This window comes from Cetorhinus maximus, chromosome 1, assembly GCF_964194155.1.
Source record: "Cetorhinus maximus chromosome 1, sCetMax3.hap1.1, whole genome shotgun sequence".
NCBI lineage: Eukaryota > Metazoa > Chordata > Chondrichthyes > Lamniformes > Cetorhinidae > Cetorhinus > Cetorhinus maximus.
The window spans coordinates 160,438,255-160,463,311 of NC_135879.1; the positions used below are offsets into that span (position 1 = coordinate 160,438,255).

The 25,057-nt window shown below is 44.2% G+C and overlaps 1 protein-coding gene across 1 annotated transcript; it reads left to right on the forward strand.

The window, feature by feature from the left end:
* Positions 1-22,699: 22,699 nt before the first annotated feature.
* On the forward strand, positions 22,700-24,457 carry htr1aa (5-hydroxytryptamine (serotonin) receptor 1A a). Its single transcript, XM_078556948.1, has one exon. It carries the CDS (start codon positions 22,700-22,702, stop codon positions 23,918-23,920), a length of 1,221 nt encoding a protein of 406 aa, XP_078413074.1. The 3' UTR covers positions 23,921-24,457.
* The last annotated feature ends 600 nt before the right edge of the window (positions 24,458-25,057 follow it).

A 25,057-nucleotide genomic window follows, 5' to 3' on the forward strand; every position in this document is an offset into this window, starting at 1 on the left:
TTTCTCTCTCCCCAGCATTTTCTGTTTTTATTTCAGATTTCCTACAGCCTCCGTATTTTGCTTCTGAAAATCATCTTTTCTTCTTAAATGAAATCCTGAATAGCATCAGCTTTCATAATAATGATACCTAACTTTATCTCTCTGCCCCCTACGTGGTATTTTCACTAGACCAGTAATCTGGAAACCCAGGGGTAATAGTCTGGGGACCTGGGGTTGAATCCCACCATGGCAGATGGTGGATTGAATCCAATAAAAATATGGAATTAAAAGTCCAATGATGTAATGATGACTGTGAAACCATTGCCGATTGTCATAAAGGCCCATCTGGTTCAGGGAAGGAAATCTGCTGTTTGGCCTACATGTGACTCCAAACCCACAGCAAGTATGAACAAGGGAAGGGCAATTAGGGATGGGCAAGTAAATGCTGGCCTAGCCAGCAACCCTATGAACGAACAAACAAAAAACTCGACTCCTCCACTGCCTCAATGTTGCTGGATATCCAGTTTGGGATTTCCTCCAGTAACACATTGGGATGACCTTAGTCACCCCAGTCATAAACTCCATACCCTTGCCACCTGACTGAATCAGACAGTTGGTAGCATTACTGTTGTATTGAAGCTGAGCTTCTGAGCTCTATCCTCCTCATTGCAAAGACTGCTTCTTCCACTTCTACAATGTTGCCTGACTGCCTCCAGCCACAGCCCATCTACTGCTGAAACATTTCCAGAATCAACTTTTCTACTCCTCAGCTGGCCAGCATCCCATCCTAATCCCCCAGCACTTCCAATTTCAAACTCTGATAGTTTTGTTTAAATCTCTTTGTGGCCTCCCTCCTCTCTATGTCTGTACAAGCCCTAGAGCTCCTGCACCTCGAACTTTCCATTCCTCTGACTCTGGCTTCTTATGTATTCCCCCCCCACACACCTCCTTTGCCCCCTAGTGACGGCTGTGCCTTCAGCTGCTTTGGCCCTATGGCCTGCAATTCTCTCCTTAAACTCCTCTGCAATTAAACCTCTCTCTCTCCTCCTTCAAGTCCCTTCTGAACATCCTTTAAGGTGTTGCTCATCTTTCCTCATATCTCCTTCTCTGGCTTGGTGTCAATCTAAATATAAACATTCAGTGAGTATTGATAGAGCTTCACTGCAACATTATAAACAGTCAAAGTGTCATCAATGTCACCATGAGTCTAATCATAGTCGACGATGTGGTGATTCAAGTGATTCAGTTTAAAAAATAGCTTATAATTCATCAGGATGAATATGAATCTGCAATAAAGAACTAGAGCTCAGGTTATGAATTCATGTGATTATGCTTTCCATGGCTGAGGTTATCTTTAGTTTTTTTAGAAGGTTTTTAATGTATTTTATGGTTTTTTTTATTCACTGGTACCAAAATAAGAAGAGATTGAGGACTAAACTATATATTTTCTCAGCAGTTTAATGGCCTTTAATTCGCTTTTGAAATGATAAGCAGTAGCTTATGATTTTAGTGCCTGTGGCTTGATTGAGGGCGAATATAACCCTGTTATATTAGTGAAAATGTTAACTGTTTAAAATAAATGTTGTTAAAATAGCAGCTGATAGTTACTAAAACTCCATTAGTTGTCTTCAGCCAGTTCTTTACAGATTGTTTTCATGTAGGAAGGGGGCTTCTTATAACTTATCACTTTTGTGCACAAAGTGCTGAGGAAGAAACAGAGGGCAGATTTTAGTAGGATCCACCAAAGCAGACATAATGGCAGGGAGTTGCACGAAGAATTGGGCAGGAGTATTTGCATCAGATTCCCGCCTTCAGGAAAACTGTCCCCAATCAAGTTGGGGGTGGTGGGTGGGGGGTGTTGGGGGGGTTGGTGGTGGTGGTGGAAAAGGCCCAGTGTGGGAATCCCACCTGCTGCAACCTAATGTCAATTAGGCTTAATAATGAGACAATTGGCACCAATTATCCTTGAACACACCACAATTCAGTGGTGGATCAGTGATTACATTGGACTCGCACGGCTCTCCCGCACCTCCTGAAGGCCGCCCACCAAACCCTGTCGGGTTTGCCATTAGCCTCTCGAGGGGGTTCCCTCATTGTCAGGCATCATGGCCAGCGGGTGGAGGGGAGCAGTGTGGTGAGAAGGCCAAAGACACGCTGGCTTGAAAGCACAACGGGATCATCCGGTGGTGCCTGCCATGGCGGTACGCCAACCCTGCTGGAGGCCAGCGTGAACCCGCTTTGCATCCACTAATAGGATGCAAAGTAAAGCCTGACTGGAATCGTGCCCCCCATGCCAGGTTTTCCATTACATCAGTGGGAAAACACACCGGCCCAGAACACATCTGGGCAAGTGTGACGTGCAGAAGTCAGGACTTACTGTTCGGGCCTTGTTCACATCGTGGACATCCGGGGAGCATAAGATGCTGGTGCGCTACAGCTTCTGGGCCCTGGAGGAACACGTGGATCACATGCTAGGTGAATTCTCATGCACATGGCTGTGCTGCGAAGCAGCTCTCAGAAGGTGGGAGGTCTCCGTTGATGCTTCGGGTCTGCTTCAGAACATCACGGTATTGGCCAAGGGCTGCTACTGATGATCAATGAGGTGGAGGGGGGAGAGAAAGTCCAGCCGTGAGTGGGAGAGAAAGGTATGCCAGGGTGAGGTGGGGGGCGGTTGAGGTTGCGGGGGGGGGGGAGGCGAAGGTGTTGGGTTGAGGGGGTGAGGTTGGAAGGGGGTTTACAAAGGTGTCGGGGGGTGAGGTTGTTGGGGGGCGAAGGTGTCAGGGGGGTGAGATTGTGGGGGATGAAGGTTTCGGGGGTGAGGATTGGGAGGGGCAAGGAGGGAGTACGGGGAGGAGGGTGTAATGGTGGAGAATGTGGCAAGTGGGGACATAGGTGTAAATGGGAAGAAAGGTTTAATGGAAGGAGTTTGGAGAGGGGAAGGATTTCAGAGAGGGGAAGGTGTCCAGAGGGAGGAAGGAGTTCCGGGGGGAGGGAGGAGTTCAGAGGGGGGGAAAGAGGTCGGAAGGGGGAAGAAGTCCAGGGGGAGGAAGGAGTCTGGGGGAAAGAAGGAGTTCAGAGTGGGGGTGAGGATGTTGGAGGGGGAAGAAGTCCAGGGGGAGAAATGAGTCTGGGGGGAGGAAGGATCTTGGAGGGGGGAAGGGGTCCTGGGGAAGGTACGAGCCTGGGGGAAAGAGGGAGTAAGGGTGGAGGAGGAAGTAAGGGTGGTATGTCCAGGTGAACAGGAAAGGGAGGTGTCTGTGGAGTCAATAATTGCCTCCTGGGGAATGAACTGAGGGTGGGTGTGGTAGGAGGGAATGGTGAGTATGAGATGGGGCAGAGTGAGCTGGAAGGGTGGGAGGATGAAGGTGTGATGGTAACAGTAGAAGGGATGGCGAGGGTGGTTGGTGGGGACTCGGATGCAGACACGGACCCTGGGGGTGGGATTTTCAGGAAGGTAGGGAACATGCGCATTCACCTGGACATCCTGGAAAGACAAGGGTTCAGGTTGGTGACAGTGGGGAGGTGGAAGGTGGGTCAAGGGGGGAAAGGACATGGGCAACTGGGGGAGGGGAAAGGACTGGGGTGCTGATCAGAAACTTAACGAATACCATGGTTGTCAAAATGGAAAGTGGGCGGAGCCTCATGTTGGACGGGCACAGGTGCTACATGGGAGTGTGATCAGTGGATGGAGATGCAGCTCAGCTCAGATGAACAACTGAAAGAGAACTCCAGCAGGCAGCATTCAAAATGCTCAGATAAAAGCAAAATACTGAGGATGCTGGAAATCTGAAACAAAAATAAAAATAGCTGGAAAAACTCAGCAGGTCTGACAGCATCTGCGGAGTTGAAAATGCTCGGGACAGTGAGATGAGTGTGACGGAGGAAGGGTCCGTGGCATGGGAGAGCGCTTGCACGTGGCTACAAAAAGCCCTGCCGCACACACACACTCCCTCCAGAGATACTCATGGTCCAGCTGTGTGCAGCTGAACTGCTAGTGGGGGTGGGATGCAGTGGGAGGGCTCGTGAAGACTGCAAATGAAGCTGAAAGACAGCATTACACATTATTCAGTGAAAGTGGATATATTTTCAGATTATTAAGTGACAAAAAGTGACAAACCCGCTGCCATGAAGAGATATTAATGTCTATAACGTTATTTGAAATTATTTTATAATTGGAATTGTAGTAGGGTCTGTGTCTATATGTGTGTCTGTGTGTTGCTTAATTGGATTAAAGGCAATTAGTCTGGATGCTTTGATTTATAGTACTTTGAGATGTTAATTAGATAAACGTAAGTAAGTTAAAAGGTAAAGTGCGATTTGCATTTGTTGAATGAAACATTCAAAAGAATGGGTAAAATCTTGCACCCAGCTGGGAGACGCCAAGCAATGTGTTTATATTACTAACAAAATTGGTGGAATGAAAGGATTTTTGTTAGGAGAGGTAAAATTGAAAAACCTAGTAATAAAATGGAAAATTTACATTCAAAGGGGAAGCTAGATATAAACCGAGAGGAGTTTGTGTGTGAGTCAAAGGCATTTAACATCTAACCAGCCTATAAGCCTACAAATGTGTTTGCAAAGGATCCAAATTGCAAGGGACCTTATTTTGAATTTGTAAGGTCAAATGTGCTTTGCCTGGTGTCTGTTTAAAATCTATAGCCTGAATCTTCTGTTCAGCGTGCGTGGGTAGGCCCTGCTCGCCGACACATAAAATGACACGCGGTAACGTTGTGCGTGCATCCCGACATCACTCCACATCATTCCGATATTCAGTTTGGCAGGCACACACTGGGGTCGGCTGTGCGCCTGCCAAACTGTCAAAGGCCTATTAAGGCCATTAATCACCTCATCAAAATCTTGTCAGGCTGCCCGTCCAACCTTAAGGTTGGTGGGCAAGTGAAGAGCCCAGGCGGCCGTTGCATTTTTCATGGAACCTCATCCACGGGCAGGATGAAATTTCATGAAGGATTTATAAGTTTAATAAAAAATGTTATTAAAGTTCATTGATATGTCTTGTGACACTGTCACATGAGGAGACATGTCTGAATAATATTTTTAATTCTTTTTTTCAAGTTTTCATAATCAAAGTAATCTCCCTGAGGTAGCTCTGTGCCTCAGGGAGATTTCTGCGCCCTTTCACGCGCATACACGAAAGAGTGCAGGCCCTGACTTTCCCTCCTCCCCCCGTCTGAGTGCTTCTGGGTGTGCGTCACGCTGGGCAGCCCTTAATTGGCCCACTCACGTAAAATGGCGGAGCGCAGCCAATCACAGGTGGCGATCAGCTGCGTGCCCACCCGCGCCTGCTCCTGCCCAGCCCACCTGACAGGGAGAAAATCCTCCCCTATGGGTTGTTGCTGCCTTGATGAAGATTTACCTGGGAGTGATTAATTTGGGGATTTGTTTAAAAGTTATTATGGTAGTAATTTGTAGACATGTATGTGTTTAATTTGTTGTTAAATTAATAAATGTTTAATTTAGTTTTATAAAAAATAACCTCTTGAGGCTTGGTAATTTTATTCCTGAATTCAGAGCTGCACCTCAAACATACCAATTGAAAATTAGGTTATGACAGTTGTTCAAGTTTGTCTCTGGGGTTTAAACAACTCAGCCTTTACCAACTGTTGTGTAATAACCTTTGGAGGCTCTTGGCGGGATAATATTTGTAATTCCTTGATTGGTTTGGAATTGGCGAATCTTAAGATTACAAGTACGAGAGGCACTTTGAATTCAGGAGTTGGTGAGGGTTTTTTAGAAGTGGTGAGACTGCAAAATGGCTTTGGCAATTGCTAAGACTTATCTGGGAGTAGAAGAGATAACTCTGATTGGATAACGAAAAATAACCAAGAGTAGGTTAACAGAGTTGGTGGATAAATGCAGTAACAGAGGATGATGTTGAAGGGGCCACAGCTAAAGGTGACTCTGAGGGAGAGGACAGCCTCTGAGATTACGAATGGTTGACCCAGGGGTGTCCAGCTGCTGCTCCTCCACCCTTCAGGTGGTTGAGGGACCCGGCCTGACTCCTTGAGGGAAAAAGCACCTGCAGGGATGTCGAGGTGCCCCGTTTCCCTCTTGCATTGCACTGCAGCAAGTCACCCACGGCTACCGCGATGGAGTGCAGGTATGCGCGCATCTCCACATTCTGCTGGACCAGGGTGTACATGGTGTCCGCTATCCTTCGCATGGAGACCTCCATGCATGCACATCTGCGCACCATTTCATCAGAGAGCAGGCGGGTGTGCTCCTCCAATTCGCGTGCCACTCTGTTGAGGGCTTCCAACAGCGCTGCATGATATTCCCCTGCCTTCTGCTGACTCTCCAAGCTGAGTTGGAAGGCCAAATCCAGAGGCTCATCATCTGAGTCGGACCTCACAGATGCCTCTTCCCCAGCTGTCCTCTGAGTGCTGGGGAGCTTGGCTGAACCTGCCTCCTCATGTTGTGAAAACGTGTCCATGCAGTGACCACCAGATTGTGAATCTGATCTGCTCTAGATCTAGGTCCCACCGAGATGTGTGTCTCTGTGCTGGTGCAGGGAGGGGTAAGCGCTGTGACGGGTCTTCCAGGCTGCTTATTTCCAGCTCTTCAATGGAGGATGTGTCCTCTTGGCTGGAGGTGAGGGTCTGGATGGAGGTGAGGGACTGACTGGCTGAGGGTGTCGGTCGCATAGCAGAGCTCCCTGTGAACCAAAGTAGAGATAATTAGTGCATGGCGGCAGAAACAAAAACAGATGAAAGAGCACTCACAGTTGTGTTGAGAGGGGGATGATGTGGTGAAGGATCCTCAGGTGGGTGTTTGCCACCAACCTCACCGTTGCCACAGGCATAGTCCACGTTCTCAACAATCCTCAAAGTGAGTGAGGGGCCGAATGTGGGTCACTCCACCCCCAGTCTGGTACCTCTTCCTGCTGTTGTGAGCCAGCTTCTCCTGCATGAAAACATTTGGAGAGAGTGTGAGCAGGACACATGGCACTGCGTGGAATGTTTGTGTGGTGAGCAGAGCCATGGACAGGATGAGGACGCGAGCTCCAGAGGATATGAGCCCGATGGAGATGTGAGGGTGTGTGTAAGAGTTAGTGGTGCTGTCCCTTGAGATGTGAGATCCTTGTGGATGTGTGATGGGTTTGGGAGTCTGTGTTGAGAGTGATGAAGTGATTGACTTACCCTGGCAGAATGGATGAGATCATTCATCCTCTTCCTGCACTGGATGGCTGGCCTCCTCTGTGCTCCGGTGGCACTGACCACCACTGCCACCGCTTCCCAGACTGGATTGGTGACTCTGGTGGATCTCCTGTAGCCAGAGCGGGGTTAGATGACATCGCAGTGGCTTTCCACTGGGTCCAGCAGGCGCCCCAGATACACGTCACTAAATTTGGGGGCTGCCGCCACCTTTGCTTTCGGGACTATCTGCCACCTGGATCAGCCCTAGTCTAAAGACATGAAGTAGGCTGCGCTTTGGAGTGCTTTAAATATGGTGCCAGAGTCAGGAAGCTCTGAGATCACAGCGTGGTGGGCAAACCTGAGCCCACCCGCCAGAGATCCAGCGTGTTTCCCGTGAATGCATTATTAATGAGGCAGAACACGCCAGGAATGGAACAATTTGGCGTGAAAAGCCACCATTGCAGCCAGCAGGTAAAACATCCTTTTTCCCATCCACTGCTGCATTTTGTGCAAATCTGTGACAATTCTGCCCTGTCTTTAGATGATTTACAACTGATAAATACACTTGTAATTGTCTTTTTTAATCCATTCACGGGATGTGGGCTTCACTGGTTGGGCCCATCCCTGGTTGCACTTGAGAAGGTGGTGGTGAATGTATCTGTTGGGGTGAGCTCTCAATATTACCTTATGTTATATCAGTTGTTGATATTCCCTTTAATCACTTACTGTCTAATTTAACATTACAGTAACGCTCTTTATTACTGCAGTAAGTGCTGGAATCGAAATATTTAAAATAAATTGTATTCAACAAAATCAATAAGTATTATAAAAGATAATTCAATTTCCAGTGACATTTACAAATTCTGAAGATTTCCTCTAATGGTCCATGATAGAAGCTAAACTTCACAAAATCACAGATTCGTTATGTTGCAGAAGGAGGCCATTCAGCCCATCGTGTCTGCACCGGCTCTCTGAGCATTTTAACTTAGTGCCAATCTCCTGCCTTTTCCTCATAACCCTGCACATTGTTTCTATTTAAATAATCATCCAATGCCTTCTTGAACTCTCAGTTGATCCTGCCTCCACAGCACTTCCAGGCAGTGCCTTCCAAACTCTAACTACTCGCTGTGTGAAAAAGCTTTTTCTCACCTTGCATTTGCTTCTTTTGAAAAAATACTTTAAAACTGTGCCCTCTGGTTCTCGATTCGTTTACAAGCGGGAACAGTTTCTCCCAATCTACTCTGTCCATACCCCTCATGATTTTGAAAAATTCTCTCAAGCCTCCTCTTAGCCTTCGCCTCTCCAAGGAAAACAGTCCCAACTTCCCCAATATTTCTTCATAGCTGAAGTGTCTCATCCCTGGAACCATCCTCGTAAACCTCTTCTGCACTCTCTCCACTGCGTTCACATCCTTTCTATAGTGTGGTGCCCAGAACTGTACACAATACTCCAGCTGAGGTCGAACCAGTGTCTTATATAAGTTCATCACAACCTCCCTGCTCTTGTACTCTATGCCCCTATTAATGAAGCCTGGAATACTGTATGCTTTACCACTTTGTAATTCACTCAGATATCTATTTTCATAGATGTTCACTAAACCAAAGGTGCACACACTGAGTACAAAGAGGAGGGAATGAGACAATTTCAAGAAACAAATAGGGACAAACAAAAGAGAGAGAGGTTAGAAAGAAAACAAGCAGAAGAACAGGAGATAAAGAGGACAGAGAAGAGCAATGACAGAAAGTTGATGACAAACAAAGATAAAAACAAGTAAAATTGGATCAATATATTGTGAGGCAATAACTTAATAAGAAACAGCAAGCAGGAATTTAAAGGGAAGATCATGTCTGAGAAAACTTCTTTGCATTATATTTGGTCATAATGTTGAATATTAAGGCTTTCTGAAACCTTTTCCCCAAGTTCACTAAGATACTTATAATTAAACTGAAAGGTGCAATAATTCAGGGTCGCATCTAGAATTGGATTAGGAGGTGGATAAATCAAAGTACAGGAGTTGCCGGGAGTGAGGGAATGCTTGGCTATGGCATCTTGTTAGGGGTCCCCTTTGATCTGGACAAGCTGGGAGGAGGAATGAGGCCAGACAGAGCAGCACCAACCAATGCAGTAGAGAGGGATGGCAGTGCAAGGAGGGTGAGGTGGCATTCTTTCCCTGTCCCGTAGGTACAGGACATCATCCTGTGGACTTCCTCCTCCACCAGCGCTGCATCTGAGAAACTTGGTCCTTGAACCATTCTGCAACATGTTGCTGTCTGGAGCACTTTGTACCTTAAATAGTTGTTTGTGTGAGGAGTCCATATAAGGTGCTCCACAAAAATTATGTCTGATCACTCCCTAAATTTAGCATTTTCAGGCAAAGTCAAGTTATAGTAATCAACAGTTAGGACCAAAATTGTGTGCCAAGTCCTGACTTTCAAACAGACATGTCTTATTAACACGACATTCATTTAGTGCCTGTTTTCATCCTTTGACCAAAATAACTGCTGTACCTCTATATTGTGTTTTGGGTTGGAGTAGTTTCAATAAATTCTCAAAAACTGCTGGCTGCAAAACACTCCAACTTTAATGAAATATATTTACAACTATGAGAACACCCCTTTAAACTAGCTTCTGACCATGGTTACTCTCCTAGAGTCTCAGATCACATGAGTGTATATCACTTCTTTCCATGACATCACAGACTGTTACAGTTAACCCTTGATGGGACTTGGTCTAACATGCTCCACTAAACTACATCTCCCCCAAGTCCCTGTGAGGACTTCAACGTTCTCTGACATTCCTGGAAACCCAATATTTCAGCATCCAGGTCATTCGGAACGTTCCAGTATTTTACGATCCCATAGGAAGTGTAACCTGTTTTTGTTGTTTTAGGTAAATATTCTTTTTCTTTCTTTCTCCATGTTCACTTCTTGTTCCCCCTTCTTTCTCCTCCATGACTCCATGATTTCTTACGTCAATAAGTGTTGTGGTATCTTCACAAGTCTACAGCACCTAGTTCTTCCATTTGTAGGGAAGAAGGCACTCTCATTCTGATGTCAGTCTTCTGAATGATTACGGCCTTTCTGGTCTCTGGTTTTCACACTGTTGATCAATTGCAATCAAAACTCTTTGTTTCTTCTTATTGTCCTGGTAGGAAAAGAAGATGACAGTAGTGGGTGGCCCTTTTGATTCCTGCGTGAATTGAACACGTGATACATCTGGATATCATTTCTTCCAATGACTTCGAGAGACCCGGCCACCAAACCGAATACTGTGTTCACAGAATCACAGAATCACAGTGCAGAAGAGGCCCTTCGGCCCATCAAGTCTGCACCAACACGTGAGAAACACCTGACCTACCTACCTAATCCCATTTACCAGCACTTGGCCCATAGACTTGAATGTTATGACGTGCCAAGAGATCATCCAGGTACTTTTTAAAGGATGTCCATGACAGTATCGGTAGGAGTGAGCACCGCACAGTTCTTGTGGAGACAAAGTCCTGTCTTCACCTTGGGTGTGCCCTCAATCGTGTTGTGTGGCACTGCCACCATGCTAAATGGGATAATTGTGAACAGATCTAGCAATTGAACACAGGGCATCCATGAGGCACTGTGGGCCATCAGCAGCAGCAGAATTGCACTCAACCACAATTTGTAACCTCATGGCCCAGCATATCCCCCACTGTACCATTACCACCAAGCTAGGGGATCAACCCTTGCTCAATGAAGAGTGCAGGAGGGCATGCCAGGAGCAGAACCAGGCATACCTAAAAATGAGGTGTCAACCTGGTGAAACTACAACACAGGACTACTTGAGTGGCAAACAGCATAAGCAGCAGGTGATAGTCAAAGCTAAGCGATTCCACAACCAACAGATCAAATCTAAGCTCTGCAGTCCTGCCACATCCAGTTGTGAATGGTGGTGGACAATTAAACAATTCACTGAAGGAGGAGGCAGCACCACACATATCCCCATCCTCAATGATGGAGGAGCCCAGCACATCAGTGCAAAAGATATGGCTGAAGCATTTACTACAATCTCCAGCCAAAAGTGCCGAGTGGGTGATCCATCTCAGCCTCCTCCGGAGGTCCCAGCATCATAGGCGCTAGTCTTGAGACAACTCAGTTCACTCCACATGAAATCAAGAAACTGCTGAAGGCACTGGATACTGCAAAGGTTATGGGCCCTGAGAATATTCCGGCAATAGTGCTGAAGACCTGTGCTCCAGAATTTTCCGCGCCCCTAGCCAAGCTGTTCCAGTACAGCTACAACACTGGCATCTACCCGGCTATGTGGAAAATTGCCCAGGCTTGTCCTATACACAAAATGCAGGACAAATTCAACCCAGCCAATTACCGCCCCATCAGTCTAATCTCGGTCATCAGTAAAATGATGGAAGGGGAGTTCAACAGTGCTATCAAGCAACACTTGCTTAGCAATAACCTGCTCACTGACACTCAGTTTGGGTTCCGCCAGGGTCATTCAGCTCCTGACCTCATTACATCGTTGGTTCAGATATGAGCTGATGAGGGGGAGCCAGTGGATGTGGTTTATTTGGACTTTCAGAAGGCTTTCGACAAAGTCCCAAATAAGAGATTAGCATGTAAAATTAAAGCGCATGTGATTGGGGGTAGTGTATTGAGATAGATAGAAAACTGGTTAGCAGACAGGAAACAAATAGTAGGAATAAATGGGTCTTTTTCTGAATGGCAGGCAGTGACTCGTGGGGTACCACAGGGATTGCTGCTGGGACCCCAGTTATTCACAATATATATGAATGATTTAGATGAGGGAATTAAATGTTATATCTTCAAATTTTCAGATGACACAAAGCTGGGTGGGAGGGTGAGCTGTGAGGAAGATGCAGAGATGCGTCAGTGTGATTTGGACAAGCTGAGTGAGTGGGCAAATGCATGGCAGATGCAGTATAATGTGGATAAATGTGAGGTTATCCATTTTGGTAGCAAAAACAGGAAGGCAGATTATTATCTGAATGGCTATAAATTGAGAGAGGGGAATGTGCAACGAGTCCTGGGTGTCCTTGTACACCAGTCGCTGAAGGTAAGCATGCAGGTGCAGCAGGCTGTAAAGAAGGCAAATGGTATGTTGACCTTCATAGCCAGAGGATTTGAGTACAGGAACAGGGATGTATTGCTGCAATTGTACAGGGCCTTGGTGAGACCGCACCTGGAATATTGTGTGCAGTTTTGGTCTCCTTATCTGAAGAAGGATGTTCTTGCTATAGAGGGAGTGCAGCGAAGGCTTACCAGACTGATTCCTGGGATGGCGGGACTGACATATGAGGAGAGATTGAGTTGATTAGGATTATATTCGCTGGAGTTCAGAAGAATGAGGGGGGATCTCATAGAAACCTATAAAATTCTAACAGGACTAGACAGAGTAGATGCAGGAAGGATGTTCCTGATGGTGGGGGAGCCCAGAACCACGGGTCACAGTCTGAGGATACGGGTAGACCATTTAGGACTGAGATGAGGAGAAATTTCTTCACCCAGAGAGTGGTGAGCCTGTGGAATTCATTACCACAGAAAGTAGTTGAGACCAAAACATTGCATGTTTTCAAGAAGGAGTTAGATATAGCTCTTGGTGCGAAAGGGATCAAAGGGTATGGGGAGAATGCGGGAGCAGGCTATTGAGCCATGATCATAATGAATGTCAGAGCAGGCTCGGAGGGCTGAATGGCCTACTCCTGCTCTTAGCTTCTATGTTTCTATGTTTCTATGAACTCCCGAGGTGAGGTGAGAGTGACTGCCCTTGACATCAAGGCAGCATTTGACCAAGTGTGGCATCAAGGAACCCTAGGAAAAATTGAGTCAATGGGAATCAGGGAGAAAACTGTCCATTGGTTGGAGTCATACCGAACATAAAGGAAGAGGGCTGTGGTTGTTGGAGGTCAATCATCTCAGTTCCAGGACACCACTTCAGGAGTCCCCCAGGGTAGTGTCCTAGGCCCAACCATCTTCAGCTACTTCGTCAATGACCTCCCTTCCATCATAAGATCAGAAGTGGGAATGTTCACTGATGATTGCACAATGTTCAGCACCATTCGTGACTCCTCAGATACTGAAGCAGTGCATATCCAAATGCAGCAAGACCTGGATAATATCCAGGCTTGGGCTGACAAGCGGCAAGTAACATTTGCGCCCCCAAGTGCCAGGCAATAACCATCTCCAACAAGAGAGAATCTAACCATAGCCCCTTGATGTTCAATGGTATTACCATCACTGAATCACCCACTATCAACATCTTGGGGGTTACCCTTGACCAGAAAGTGACTAGCCATATATATACTGTGGCTACTAGAGCAGGCAGAGACTAGGAATCCTGTGACGAGTAACTCACCTCCTGACTCCCCAATGCCTGCCCACTTTCTACAAGGCAGAAGTGAGGAGTGTGATTAAATACTCTCCACTTGCCTGGTTGAATGCAGCTCCCACAACTCTCAAGAAGCTTGACACCATCCACAACAAAGCAGCTGGCTTAATTGGCACCACATCCACAAACATTCACTCCCTCCACCACTGACGCACAGTTGCAGCGATGTGTACCATCTACAAGATGCACTGCAGAAGCTTACCAAGGTTCCTTAGACAGCATCTTCCAAATCCATGACTACTATCATCTAGAAGGACAATGGCAGCAGATAGATGGGAACACCACAACCTGGAAGCTCCCCTCCAAGTCACTCACCATCCCGACTTGGAAATATATCACCATTCTTTCACTGTCACTGGGTCAAAATCCTGGAACTCCCTCCCTAACAGCACTGTGGTTGTACCTACACCACATGGACTGTAGCGGTTCAAGAAGGCAGCTCACCACCATCTTCTCAAGGGCAACTAGGGATGGGCAATAAATGCTGGCCAGCCAGTGACGCCCACATCCCATAAAATGAATAAAAAGTTCACCATTTCCATCAACCTTTGAAACTCCATAATGTTCCTTACAGCTGGAAATTCTTTTATGATTCTGGTCTTCAGTTGATCAACCTTTATTCTTGGTGTGACCAAGAAACCTGGTTGCTGGCTGTGAAAACTCGCACTTACTATTGAGTGTCAATCCTGCCTCTTGCAGACTTCTCAGCATTGCTCTCATTCTCATGTCATGCTCAGCTTGAGTGGACCCATGTACCAACATGCCAAACATGTGACAAACAACTCTGTGTAACCTCTAAAAGATTTGACTGTGTTCTTTGAAAGATCTCTGGTGCTGATGTTATTCCAAGAGGGTAACCTGTTAAAACAGAACCTTCCTTATATGGGCGTCACTGGCTAAGCCAGCATTTATTACCTATCCCTTAAGAGTGAACAACTCTGATCTTGAATTACGGACAGTCCTTCAGTAATTACTGTCTCTATGTGCTTTAAAGTAGTTGTTAGTTCTCCCCAAACCTTCAGCTCTGTTCCTCCTGGTTTGTGTAGCTTTTTGCAGGATGGTTGAAAAACTGTCTTGTTTAACCATGGTTCAGTATCTGAAAGAATTGATACCGCTGCTCCTGTACCTAATTTAAAGTGTGACTTGTGACCTTCTACAATGATCAAAAAAATGCACTCCAAATATTTCTGCATAAATTCTCTAATCTCTCCTAATTCAGGTCTCTCAGTGTCTTGCAAAACTTCTACTTCATGGACAAAAACAAAAATACCTGGAAAAACTCAGCAGGTCTGACATTTTTGTTTTTGTTTTGGATTTCCAGCATCCGTAGTTTTTTGCTTTCTACTTCATGGACTCTGTTTACTTTAAAATGTTCTCTTTTTGAGTATTCTGCTCATTTCTTCTACTGCATCATTCCTTTTACTGAAAATTCCCCATCTTTTTACACAAATGGCATTGTGTGTCGTTGGTGAGACAATTCCCAGACCTATGTCTTTCTTGGCTAGTCTGAGCTGCCACCATTAATTACTTTTCTTGTTGCATGTGTCTCCTTCCCTCTATTTCCCTTTTGCCTCCTGATCTCAGCTTGTCTACATAATTGAACCATCTTCGCCAGTGTCAAGTCATCTTGGCTCTGCAACTTATCTGATAATGCATCATCCACTACTCCAACAACCATTTTGTTGCAAATTAGCTCTTCTTTCAGATTGCCGTAATCAAAGTCTTCTGCTAATTGGTACAAATCATTAATCATTAATAAATGCATCAATGCTTTCCATCTGTCTCGAAATACTTTTATTGAATTTTGCATGTTCTACGATTGTGTTCTTGCAGAGATTGAAATATGTCTCGAATGCATCAATGATCTCAGAATACGTGGCTTTACTCTGATCGATCCTCAGGGTAACTAGGATGTCAACTCCACAGTTTCCCATTGCCTATAAAAATGTCCTGACCTGCTCACAGTCTGGCTTTGCTGTGAGGCCCAATGCTATACAAAATTGAGTTAATTTCCTGTACAACTTAGGTCATGCTTCAGCCTGATTCAGGCCTGTGACTGTCTCAAAGTTCTTGGTAAAGATTTTTCTATTACCATCTTTTTTTTACTGCCATATATCATTATGTTGTTTGGTTAGAGTAGTATCAATAAATTCTCAAAGACCGCTGGCTGTATAACACTAAATTAATTGTAACATATTTACAGTTATGAGAACACCACTTTACACTACCTTCTGACAATGGTTACTCTCCTAGAGTCTCAGATCACATGAGAGCATGTCACTTCTTCCATGACATCACAGACTGTTACAATTAACCCTTCATGGGACTAATCTAACAAACTCCATTCTACTACACTCTCTAGGAAATAAGATAAGGCATTATCATGCACTGGGCAGAACACATTTGCAATACGTTTTTCCTATTTCACCATTTCTAACAATGTTGCCACCATTGACCCTTTCTCATCTGCTGCCATGTTATATTCCATAATGCCAGTTGGTGAAGGATACAACTGGAGCCAATTTTTACAGTTTCATAAGCATTTATTTACAAAGCTAATGGTTATAAGTATGCACTGACCACAGTTTAAGTGATCGCAAAGCCTCATTGATGCAATATGTTCCCACTTTGCATTTGTTATAAATGATTTATAGTTGCTGAACACCTCCTTACTCCCAGTTTATCTACCATCCCTTCCCATCTGCCAAATTCAGCCATGGGAGGTCTATTGAGAGCTTTAGAGAATCGAATCTGGTAAAGCAAGTTGCCCTGGTAACTTCTCCGCCAGACTCTTCAACAAGTTCTCTTACAAGCATAATCAACGTGTCAGTTACACAACACAGAGTTCCTATTCTGAAATCATTCCCCACCAGCATTGACAACCTGCACGCAATGCAGCTAATTGACCATTTCTCCAAAATCGCAGAACACTTTATAACATAACAAATGATGGAGGCAATGCAGAAGTCTTGACCCTAAACAGTTCAGAAACATCAAAGATGGGCTATCTTCACATTGCCTGATCAATACCCTGCACGCTCTCCATGAGCATGCTGATAGATCAGGATCAATAGCTTCGATGATGCTTATGGCCTTCTCCAAAGCACTCGATCACACAATCGCCATCTCAAAACTCCTACAAATGGAAGCTGATTCATCTCTTGTTTCTTGGGTAAGCAACTTTATTTCAAATCATGAACAATATGTCAAGATCGTCGGTAAAATGTCTAAGTGAACAAGTGTGCATGCCGGAGTTCCCCGGGGCCCGTTGCGTTCCTTGTTGGGTGTCAATGGTGCTGGCTGCAGAAAAGTTTAACACTGACATTCACCGCTTTAAATATATCCAGGATCTGACAGTCACCAAAAAGCGTAGCATTCACACTGGGCCAGCTGTTCTTGAACAACTTCACAACAGGCCTGTAAGAGAGGGAATGCACATTAACCCCAAAAGGTGCACGATTATTGACATCTGCCTTCACTCGAAACTAACCAGCCCCTCCCAATTTACATTCCGACATCATAACACCATCAAACTGCTGGGTATATGTATCCAGGCAGATCTCAAATGGGTATACATGTCAGTTCCCTTGTTAAATGAGCTAACAGCTGCCCACATGCTTTGGAAGCTGAAATACCATTCGCTCTCAAACAATGATCTCGTAACTATTTTCAAATCTTTTACTTGCAACAGGTTGGAATGCGGGGTCCCAGCGTGGAGCGCACAAAGCAGCAAAGGGCTTGCAAAGTCATTATTGACCCTAATTACCAGTTACTCAGATGCCTTACTCGATTCCGGTCTGAAGGCAGTCCAGAACAGCCACAATCAACTCCAGAGTCCTTTCGCAAGATCACTGCTGATCTCCAAACTTCACTGCAGCGGCTATCAGCTACAGAACTCAAAACAGCTAACAGAATTAAGGTGTAAAACTTCAAGATAGTCCAATGTCATATCTCACCCGCACAATGAACAAACTCTAATGACTGTTAAACTGAACCTGATAATGTGAAGGCCCTGATCGAATGATCAATAGGTTATTCTAAACAAAAACAGAATTACCTGGAAAAACTCAGCAGGTCTGGCAGCATCGGCGGAGAAGAAAAGAGTTGACGTTTCGAGTCCTCATGACCCTTCAGCAGAACTGAGTATAGTTAAGAGAGGGGTGAAATATAAGCTGGTTTAAGGGGGGGGGGGGGAAGAGAAGTTGAGGGGGGGGGGGGGTGGTGGTTGTAGGGACAAGCAAACAGTGATAGGAGCAGATAATCAAAAGATGCCACAGACAAAAGGATCAAAGAGGTGTTGAAGGTGGTGATATTATCTAAGAAAATGTGCTAATTAAGAATGGCTGGCAGGAGACTCAAGGTACAGCTCTAGTGGGGGGTGGGGGGGGGGGGGTGGAAAGACTGACAAGGTATTAGTTTTGGATTTAAAAATAATGTAAATAGGTGGGAAAAGAAAAATCTATATAAATTATTGAAAAAAACAAAAGGGAGGGGGAAGAAACGGGGTGGGGATGGGGGGAGGGAGTTTAAGATCTAAAGTTGTTGAATTCAATATTCAGCCCGGAAGGCTGTAAAGTGCCTAGTCGGAAGATGAGATGCTGTTCCTCCAATTTGCGTTGGGCTTCACTGGAACAATGCAGCAAGCCAAGGACAGACATGTGGGCAAGAGAGCAGGGTGGAGTGTTAAAATGGCAAGTGACAGGGAGGTTTGGGTCTTTCTTGCGGACAGACCGCAGGTGTTCTGCAAAGCGGTCGCCCAGTTTGCGTTTGGTCTCTCCAATGTAGAGGAGACCGCATTGGGAGCAACGAATGCAGTAGACTAAATTAGGGAAAATGCAAGTGAAATGCTGCTTCACTTGAAAGGTATGTTTGGGCCCTTGGATGGTGAGGAGAGAGGAAGTGAAGGGGCAGGTGTTGCATCTTCTGCGTGGGCATAGGGAGGTGCCATAGGTGGGGGTTGAGGAGTAGAGGGTGATGGAGGAGTGGACCAGGGTGTCCCGGAGGGAACGATCCCTATGGAATGCTGCCGGGGAGGGTGAAGGGAAGATGTGTTTGGTGGTGGCATCATGCTGGAGTTGGCGGAAATGGCGGAGGATGATCCTTTGAATGCGGAGGTTGGTGGGGTGATAAGTGAGGACAAGGGGGACCCTATCATGTTTCTGGGAGGGAGGAGAAGGCGTGAGGACGGATGCGCGGGAGATGGGCCGGACACGGTTGAAGGCCCTGTCAACGACCGTGGGTGGAAATCCTCGGTTAAGGAAGAAGGAGGACATGTCAGAGGAACTGTTTTTGAAGGTAGCATCATCAGAACAGATGCGACGGAGGTGAAGGAACTGAGAGAATGGGATGGAGTCCTTACAGGAAGCAGGGTGTGAGGAGCTGTAGTCGAGGTAGCTGTGGGAGTCGGTAGGCTTGTAATGGATATAGGTGGACAGTCTATAATCAGAAATTGAAATAGGTTATTCTACTCTGTCCTATTTATCATTTTTGTATTTTATCTTTTACTTGAAATGATTGATTGCAGAGTTTACCTCAATCCGTCCTTGACCGTGACGGATGTTGGGTTTTAAATAAATAAACCTTTGATGAATTAAAGAAAAGTCAGCATCTATCTGTAAAGGCGCAAGTGAACCTCCAGTTAATGGCCACCACCTGCCTACATTAAACAGAATGAATAAACGATTAACATACAGTTAACAGTGGTGGTTATCATGTTTCAAACCCAGTAAATAGGATCAGGGATCTTATTAATCCTACTCCCTACAATTAAATGCGCGACCTGTGTCCATTCTTGCCTATAGTTACACATTGGTTTGACCGACAATTAATTTTCTGAGAATATGAATGGTGGTGGGTAGGACACGCGCTATGAAAATAAGTGACAGATACTGCTGGAGAGACATCAGCTAACATCGGTGTCAAGGTCTAAGAAGAAAATAAGAAGGTAAGTAAGTTAGAAGTAACTTTCATAAAGCAGACTGATATATATTACAGTGTACATATTCATTTGTGTTTTTCCCTGTGTATTATGCTTTTCATAAAAGAGTATTGCAGGGATCCAACCGGCCCCCCTACCCCTGTAAATCTTTGATAATGACACATGATTTGGTATCGATAAAAGCAAAATTTTGCGGATGCTGGAAATCTGAAACAAAAATAAAAATAGCTGGAAAAACTCAGCAGGTCTGACAGCATCTGCGGAGAGGAACACAGTTAACGTTTCGAGTCCGTATGACCCTTCAGCTGGTCCCAGCTCTACCTGTCCCACCCCCCTCAACCAGGTTTCACATCTTTTCTATTTTTCCTTAGTTCTGATGAAGAGTCATACGAACTCGAAACGTTAACTGATTTGGTATTGACTCGGTCTTTATAATGGATGGGAGGTAATTCAAATTGCACGCAGTTTTACAGTGGGGTATTGCAGCCAATCAATTCGAAATCAGCAGTGCAGCAAATGAACGAATGCCGAACAAAAACTGGACAAGATATAGCATAAGATTACTAAGGAGACAGCGCTCAATGCGAAAAGAAAGAATTCAAAGGGAAATACGACATTGATTTGCCCAGGACTCATTGTTCTTTTCGAATTAGTTTTATTCCTTTATGATATTCAAAGCTAACAGTACCTTGCGTGTAATAACTTCTGCATTATACCTTACTTTCAATGTAAGAGATACAGTACGCGGATGATAATATCACAGCCCAACAGATTTCATTCACTTGGATTTCAAGAGCAGGGTTAGAGAGCAGGAAAATAAAATCATCAAGCCTCAAGCAAGACGTGGTTGGCTCTACATCAGGAATCTCCAAACTCTGAGAAAGGAGGCTACAGCTCAGGAATACTGTGAAGTTGGAAAAACAGAAACGGACGTGGAACAACGGCACTATTTCGGCACAGCCTACATTTTACCTTGCTCGAGCCTTGGGCTTGTATATCACGGCTTTGCATGGGGGGGACAGTCACAATCTCCGAGGTTAAAGGAGCTCTTCGCCTTTTTACAAGTTACTGTAATTCCCAGGTGACTTTCGTTCAGTTAGTTAGATTCTCACTTTTCCTCCGTCTCCCTTGTTTTATTTCCGGATTTCACGCCGGCGGATGAGATGACTCCAGAATTACTCAACAGTTTTGTAGCTCAGTTTCGGGCTCTAGTAAAGCACCTGGAGATTTGGATACTTCATTTGTTTTAATTTTGCAGCATCAAACGTTTATTAATATTTAATTATTTATTTTCACAGTTGCATTAAAATTAAACACACGAGTGCCCAGCGATGACTAATCTGGTCGAGTCAGAGCATTCTAGACTAGCCATACCAATATTGACACTTCAATATTGACATTTGTAATGATACAAATACATTTAGTAACTAACAGATAAATTAAGAAGTTTCTGATCAAATGTTTCCAGATGTTTCTGATTGAAAATAGTAATTCAGGGTATCTGAAATGATTTTCCACTAAAGAATAATTCAAAGTATGCAGATTGTTCTACCCCGGTTTACAGTTCGTTGCTGGGTAATAAACAATTGTGAGATTTAAGTAAATAACGTCAATTCCTCCCATTCCAACAGGCAGCACTGACAGCATGCACATAATTTTATTAAAACAAAAAGACGCCCTCAATTTGAATCTTTTGCAATTTGAATCTTTTGAAACACCCTCAAATCCACTCCATTAAACTGAGGTCAAACTAAGAAAACCTAAATTATCTTTAACACAAAGTTGTGTAACTTCGAATTGTTTAAGCCGCAAAGGGGATGTCGCAAAATTGCTATAATCTGAACGAATTGATTAATTAAATTTTACAAACCAGATAAACTGAGCTTCGTGATTCGCTTGATAATAAAAAAAAACAAGTCCAGTAGCATGAAATAATTGAACTACATTCACTATTTGGCTAATTTCATTTGAGAAGAAAAGTACCTGGAAAGCATAATTGAATGAATTGCATGTTGTATCTTTTGGGCTGGTTCGATTGCTCCGTTTAATCCGTGAAGTTTGATTTAACGATCTCTAGGTGGCAGTATGAGCCATCCATGGTGCTGAAATAAAATTGGTGAACAGAGTGGAGAAAAACAACAAATGGTGAAGTCATTAGCATTTAAAAGACTATTGCGAAAACATTTTTAAAAATTAATGTTTTATTTTCTTCCAGTGTTTGAGTAAACGAACTACATACTCAGCGTTTAAAGTGATTTTATGGAGCTTATTATATTTAGAAAAAATCACTGCACCTTTTTGAGTTGTACACCTCTCCGCTGTGCAATGGATTTATGGTTCAATTTTCACTATATCTTTGATTCCGACATCCCAGTTCTGCCTCATGCTAAGTATTATTCAGAGGCGTTACGCGATACAGGAAGAGTGAGGGACATGATGTCAATCTACTTTTACAATGTGTATTATCTCTCTGCGTTCTTCGTAATTTGAAGGAAATTAACTTACTGAAAAAATTATGGAAACAAAAGAGCTCAATGGTGATTGAGTTAATAAATATCTATCAATACTCGAATGTATATCAGTATCCAACATGAAGATTTGTTTAACTGCGATAGACTAATTATAGGCACTATTTCATTGGTCATATTTTTGTAGTTTCACCTGGTACAAAATATACCGCAAGAACTAACGCCTACACACGGAGGAGGGCGAACGGACTCTCGGCATTACCTCTGAGAAAAAGTATTAGGTAAATTTCCTTCTCATTGTCATCACGTTGGGCAAGATACGCGCAGAAAACGGCCGAGCGACGCAAGTTAATGGCCAACTCCGCCTGCATTATTGATCAAAGAATCCGATCTGCTCCAAGCACAGTGTGAGAAAAATCTACTTTGGCTGACAGAGATCAGGAAACGTGTTGCTCAAGGTAGAAAAAAAACAGAGGTGGAGAAGAATCAAGGTGCAGGCATGGTCCTACTAGGTGTTTCTACTTCCACTACCATCAGCCTCAGCATCAGCATGGAAAGGCATACTTCAGAGACCTATTAGCGATCTGACGTATCCTGGACGGCAGTATATATTAATTCACTCAGTTGAGGGAAAAGCCAATGATTTATGGAAGTAAGAAATGTAACGACGTGTTCCTTAATTTTGGTTAATCTTTTCTTTTAAATAATGTAACTTCGCCTGGAATTTGAAGCCCGACGGTTTGACACTTCTCCTTTACGCCCTCGGAATGGAAATGTTCAACAACAGCACCTTTTCAGACTCTGCTTTTACCAAGGAAAATAATACGAACTTTTCAGAGGTGACGCTCACTTATCAAATTATAACTTCATTGTTTATAGGGACTATGATCCTTTGTTCCATCATTGGAAATACCTGTGTGATCGCAGCTATAGCACTGGAACGCTCTCTCCAAAATGTAGCCAACTATTTAATAGGGTCGCTGGCTGTTACAGACCTGATGGTCTCTGTGTTAGTGCTACCTATGGCTGCTTTGTACCAAGTTCTGAACAAGTGGACCCTGGGACAGGTAACCTGTGACATTTTTATCTCTTTAGATGTGTTGTGCTGTACATCCTCTATCCTGCACCTTTGCGCTATTGCTCTAGACAGGTACTGGGCTATAACAGACCCAATAGACTATGTCAATAAGAGGACTCCCAGACGAGCTGCTGTTCTGATAAGCCTGACATGGCTGATCGGCTTTTTAATTTCAATCCCTCCCATGTTGGGCTGGAGAACACCCGAAGACAGAGCTGATCCCGATGCTTGTAATATTAGCCAAGACCCCGGCTACACCATTTATTCCACTTTCGGCGCCTTTTATATCCCCTTGATATTGATGTTAGTCCTGTATGGGCGAATATTCAAAGCCGCTAGATTCCGAATTCGCAAGACCGTGAAGAAATCCGAGAAGCAAAAAGTAGCAGACACTTGCCTGACTGTTTCTCCGGCCGCCATTCAGAAGAAAAACAACTGTGAGAACAGCAAGAACTGGAAGAGGAGCGTGGAGCCTAAACCCGCCTGTATCAACGGGGCAATCCGACATGGAGAGGAGGGCTCAGCGTTAGAAGTCATCGAAGTGCACCAAAACTCCAAAAGCCACTTTCACCTGCCCAGCAACAGCCAATCGACATCGTGCTTTGAGGCTAGGAATGATAAGAACATTGAAGCGAAGAGAAAGATGGCCCTTGCCCGCGAGAGAAAAACGGTGAAAACTTTAGGCATCATTATGGGCACCTTTATCTTTTGTTGGTTGCCATTTTTTATCGTGGCCCTTGTATTACCATTTTGTGGACAACAATGTTATATGCCAATCTGGCTGCACGCTGTCATCAACTGGCAAGGCTACTCCAATTCACTCCTAAATCCCATCATATATGCTTATTTCAATAAGGATTTCCAAAGTGCTTTCAAGAAAATTATCAAATGCAAGTTCTGTAGACAATGATTCAATCATTATTTCGACTATCATAATTCATTATTGCGACATATTTGACCAGAAAATGTCACATTTTAGCATGTGTCAACTTTTAATATTTATTTTAATATGCATTTGTGACTTGGGTGCAACTGGATTCATCCTAGTTCTGTCGGCAGGTGACTACATTTGTGCTGCCAGCGTTTAACAACATTTTAAATTAGGAAAGTCTACTCAGTTTCAGTGTTAGATTGCTTACCCAATCATGATGTCCCTGAATGTAATTGAGAAGTAACTGCGTTGTTCTGCGATTTAATCAAAACAATTCTGGACATTGTTGCTGAAGCCCAGCGCGTGACGGGATAAATTGCACCACTCACCGAAAGAAACGAATAGTGGGCTTCACTAGATGTGCTTTGTTTCACAACCTATATAGCAGTTCTATGCTGTGTACTGAGGTTTTCTGCTTGTCTTTACTTTTGTGATTTTCAAAGTTGCAGATTTGGGCCTGTGATCGTTCGCAATCAGTGAAGCTACTATCACTTTAGACAAAATAAAACTCGTCTGATAAAGAACACTTGCCTGTTTCCACTTATTGAATTGGCCTACAGTTCAGGTACAGCTAGACACTATTTAATAATAGTTAATCCATTGCCCGCTAACTTTGATTTCCGGCACACTTTCACGTTTCCATTAAGTGCTAAACTTTTGTATGAAAAATAATTTGACTTAATTTAATCGGTATGGAAGGTTCTGTAGGCAGAAACTAATTGTGTGATCGTGAAGCCCTCGTGAATACAGCGAGACGCAACGCTGCTTAACAGCCCAAAGTATAAGTGTAATTGCTGTATGGTGAGAGGGTTGATGAGGTTATACTATAACACATATAGTGTTAGACAAAATACGTGTGTCTTTCAAATAGTTTGTCTATCATTATATGAACTAAAGTTCATTCCTTCATTAATGATAAATGATGTTACAACACTAGGCATGCCTGGGCCAGCAACTCTGCGGATTGTACAGAAGACAAGCTCGTAATCCTCTGAAAGAAGAAATACACTGACCAACCGCAGGTATTTTGTGTCTGGGAATAAGGTTTGCACAAGACTTTGCCAGTAAGTCAGACGAACCTTCTGCATTCGCTTCCACCCAGTCTCCCCAATTCAC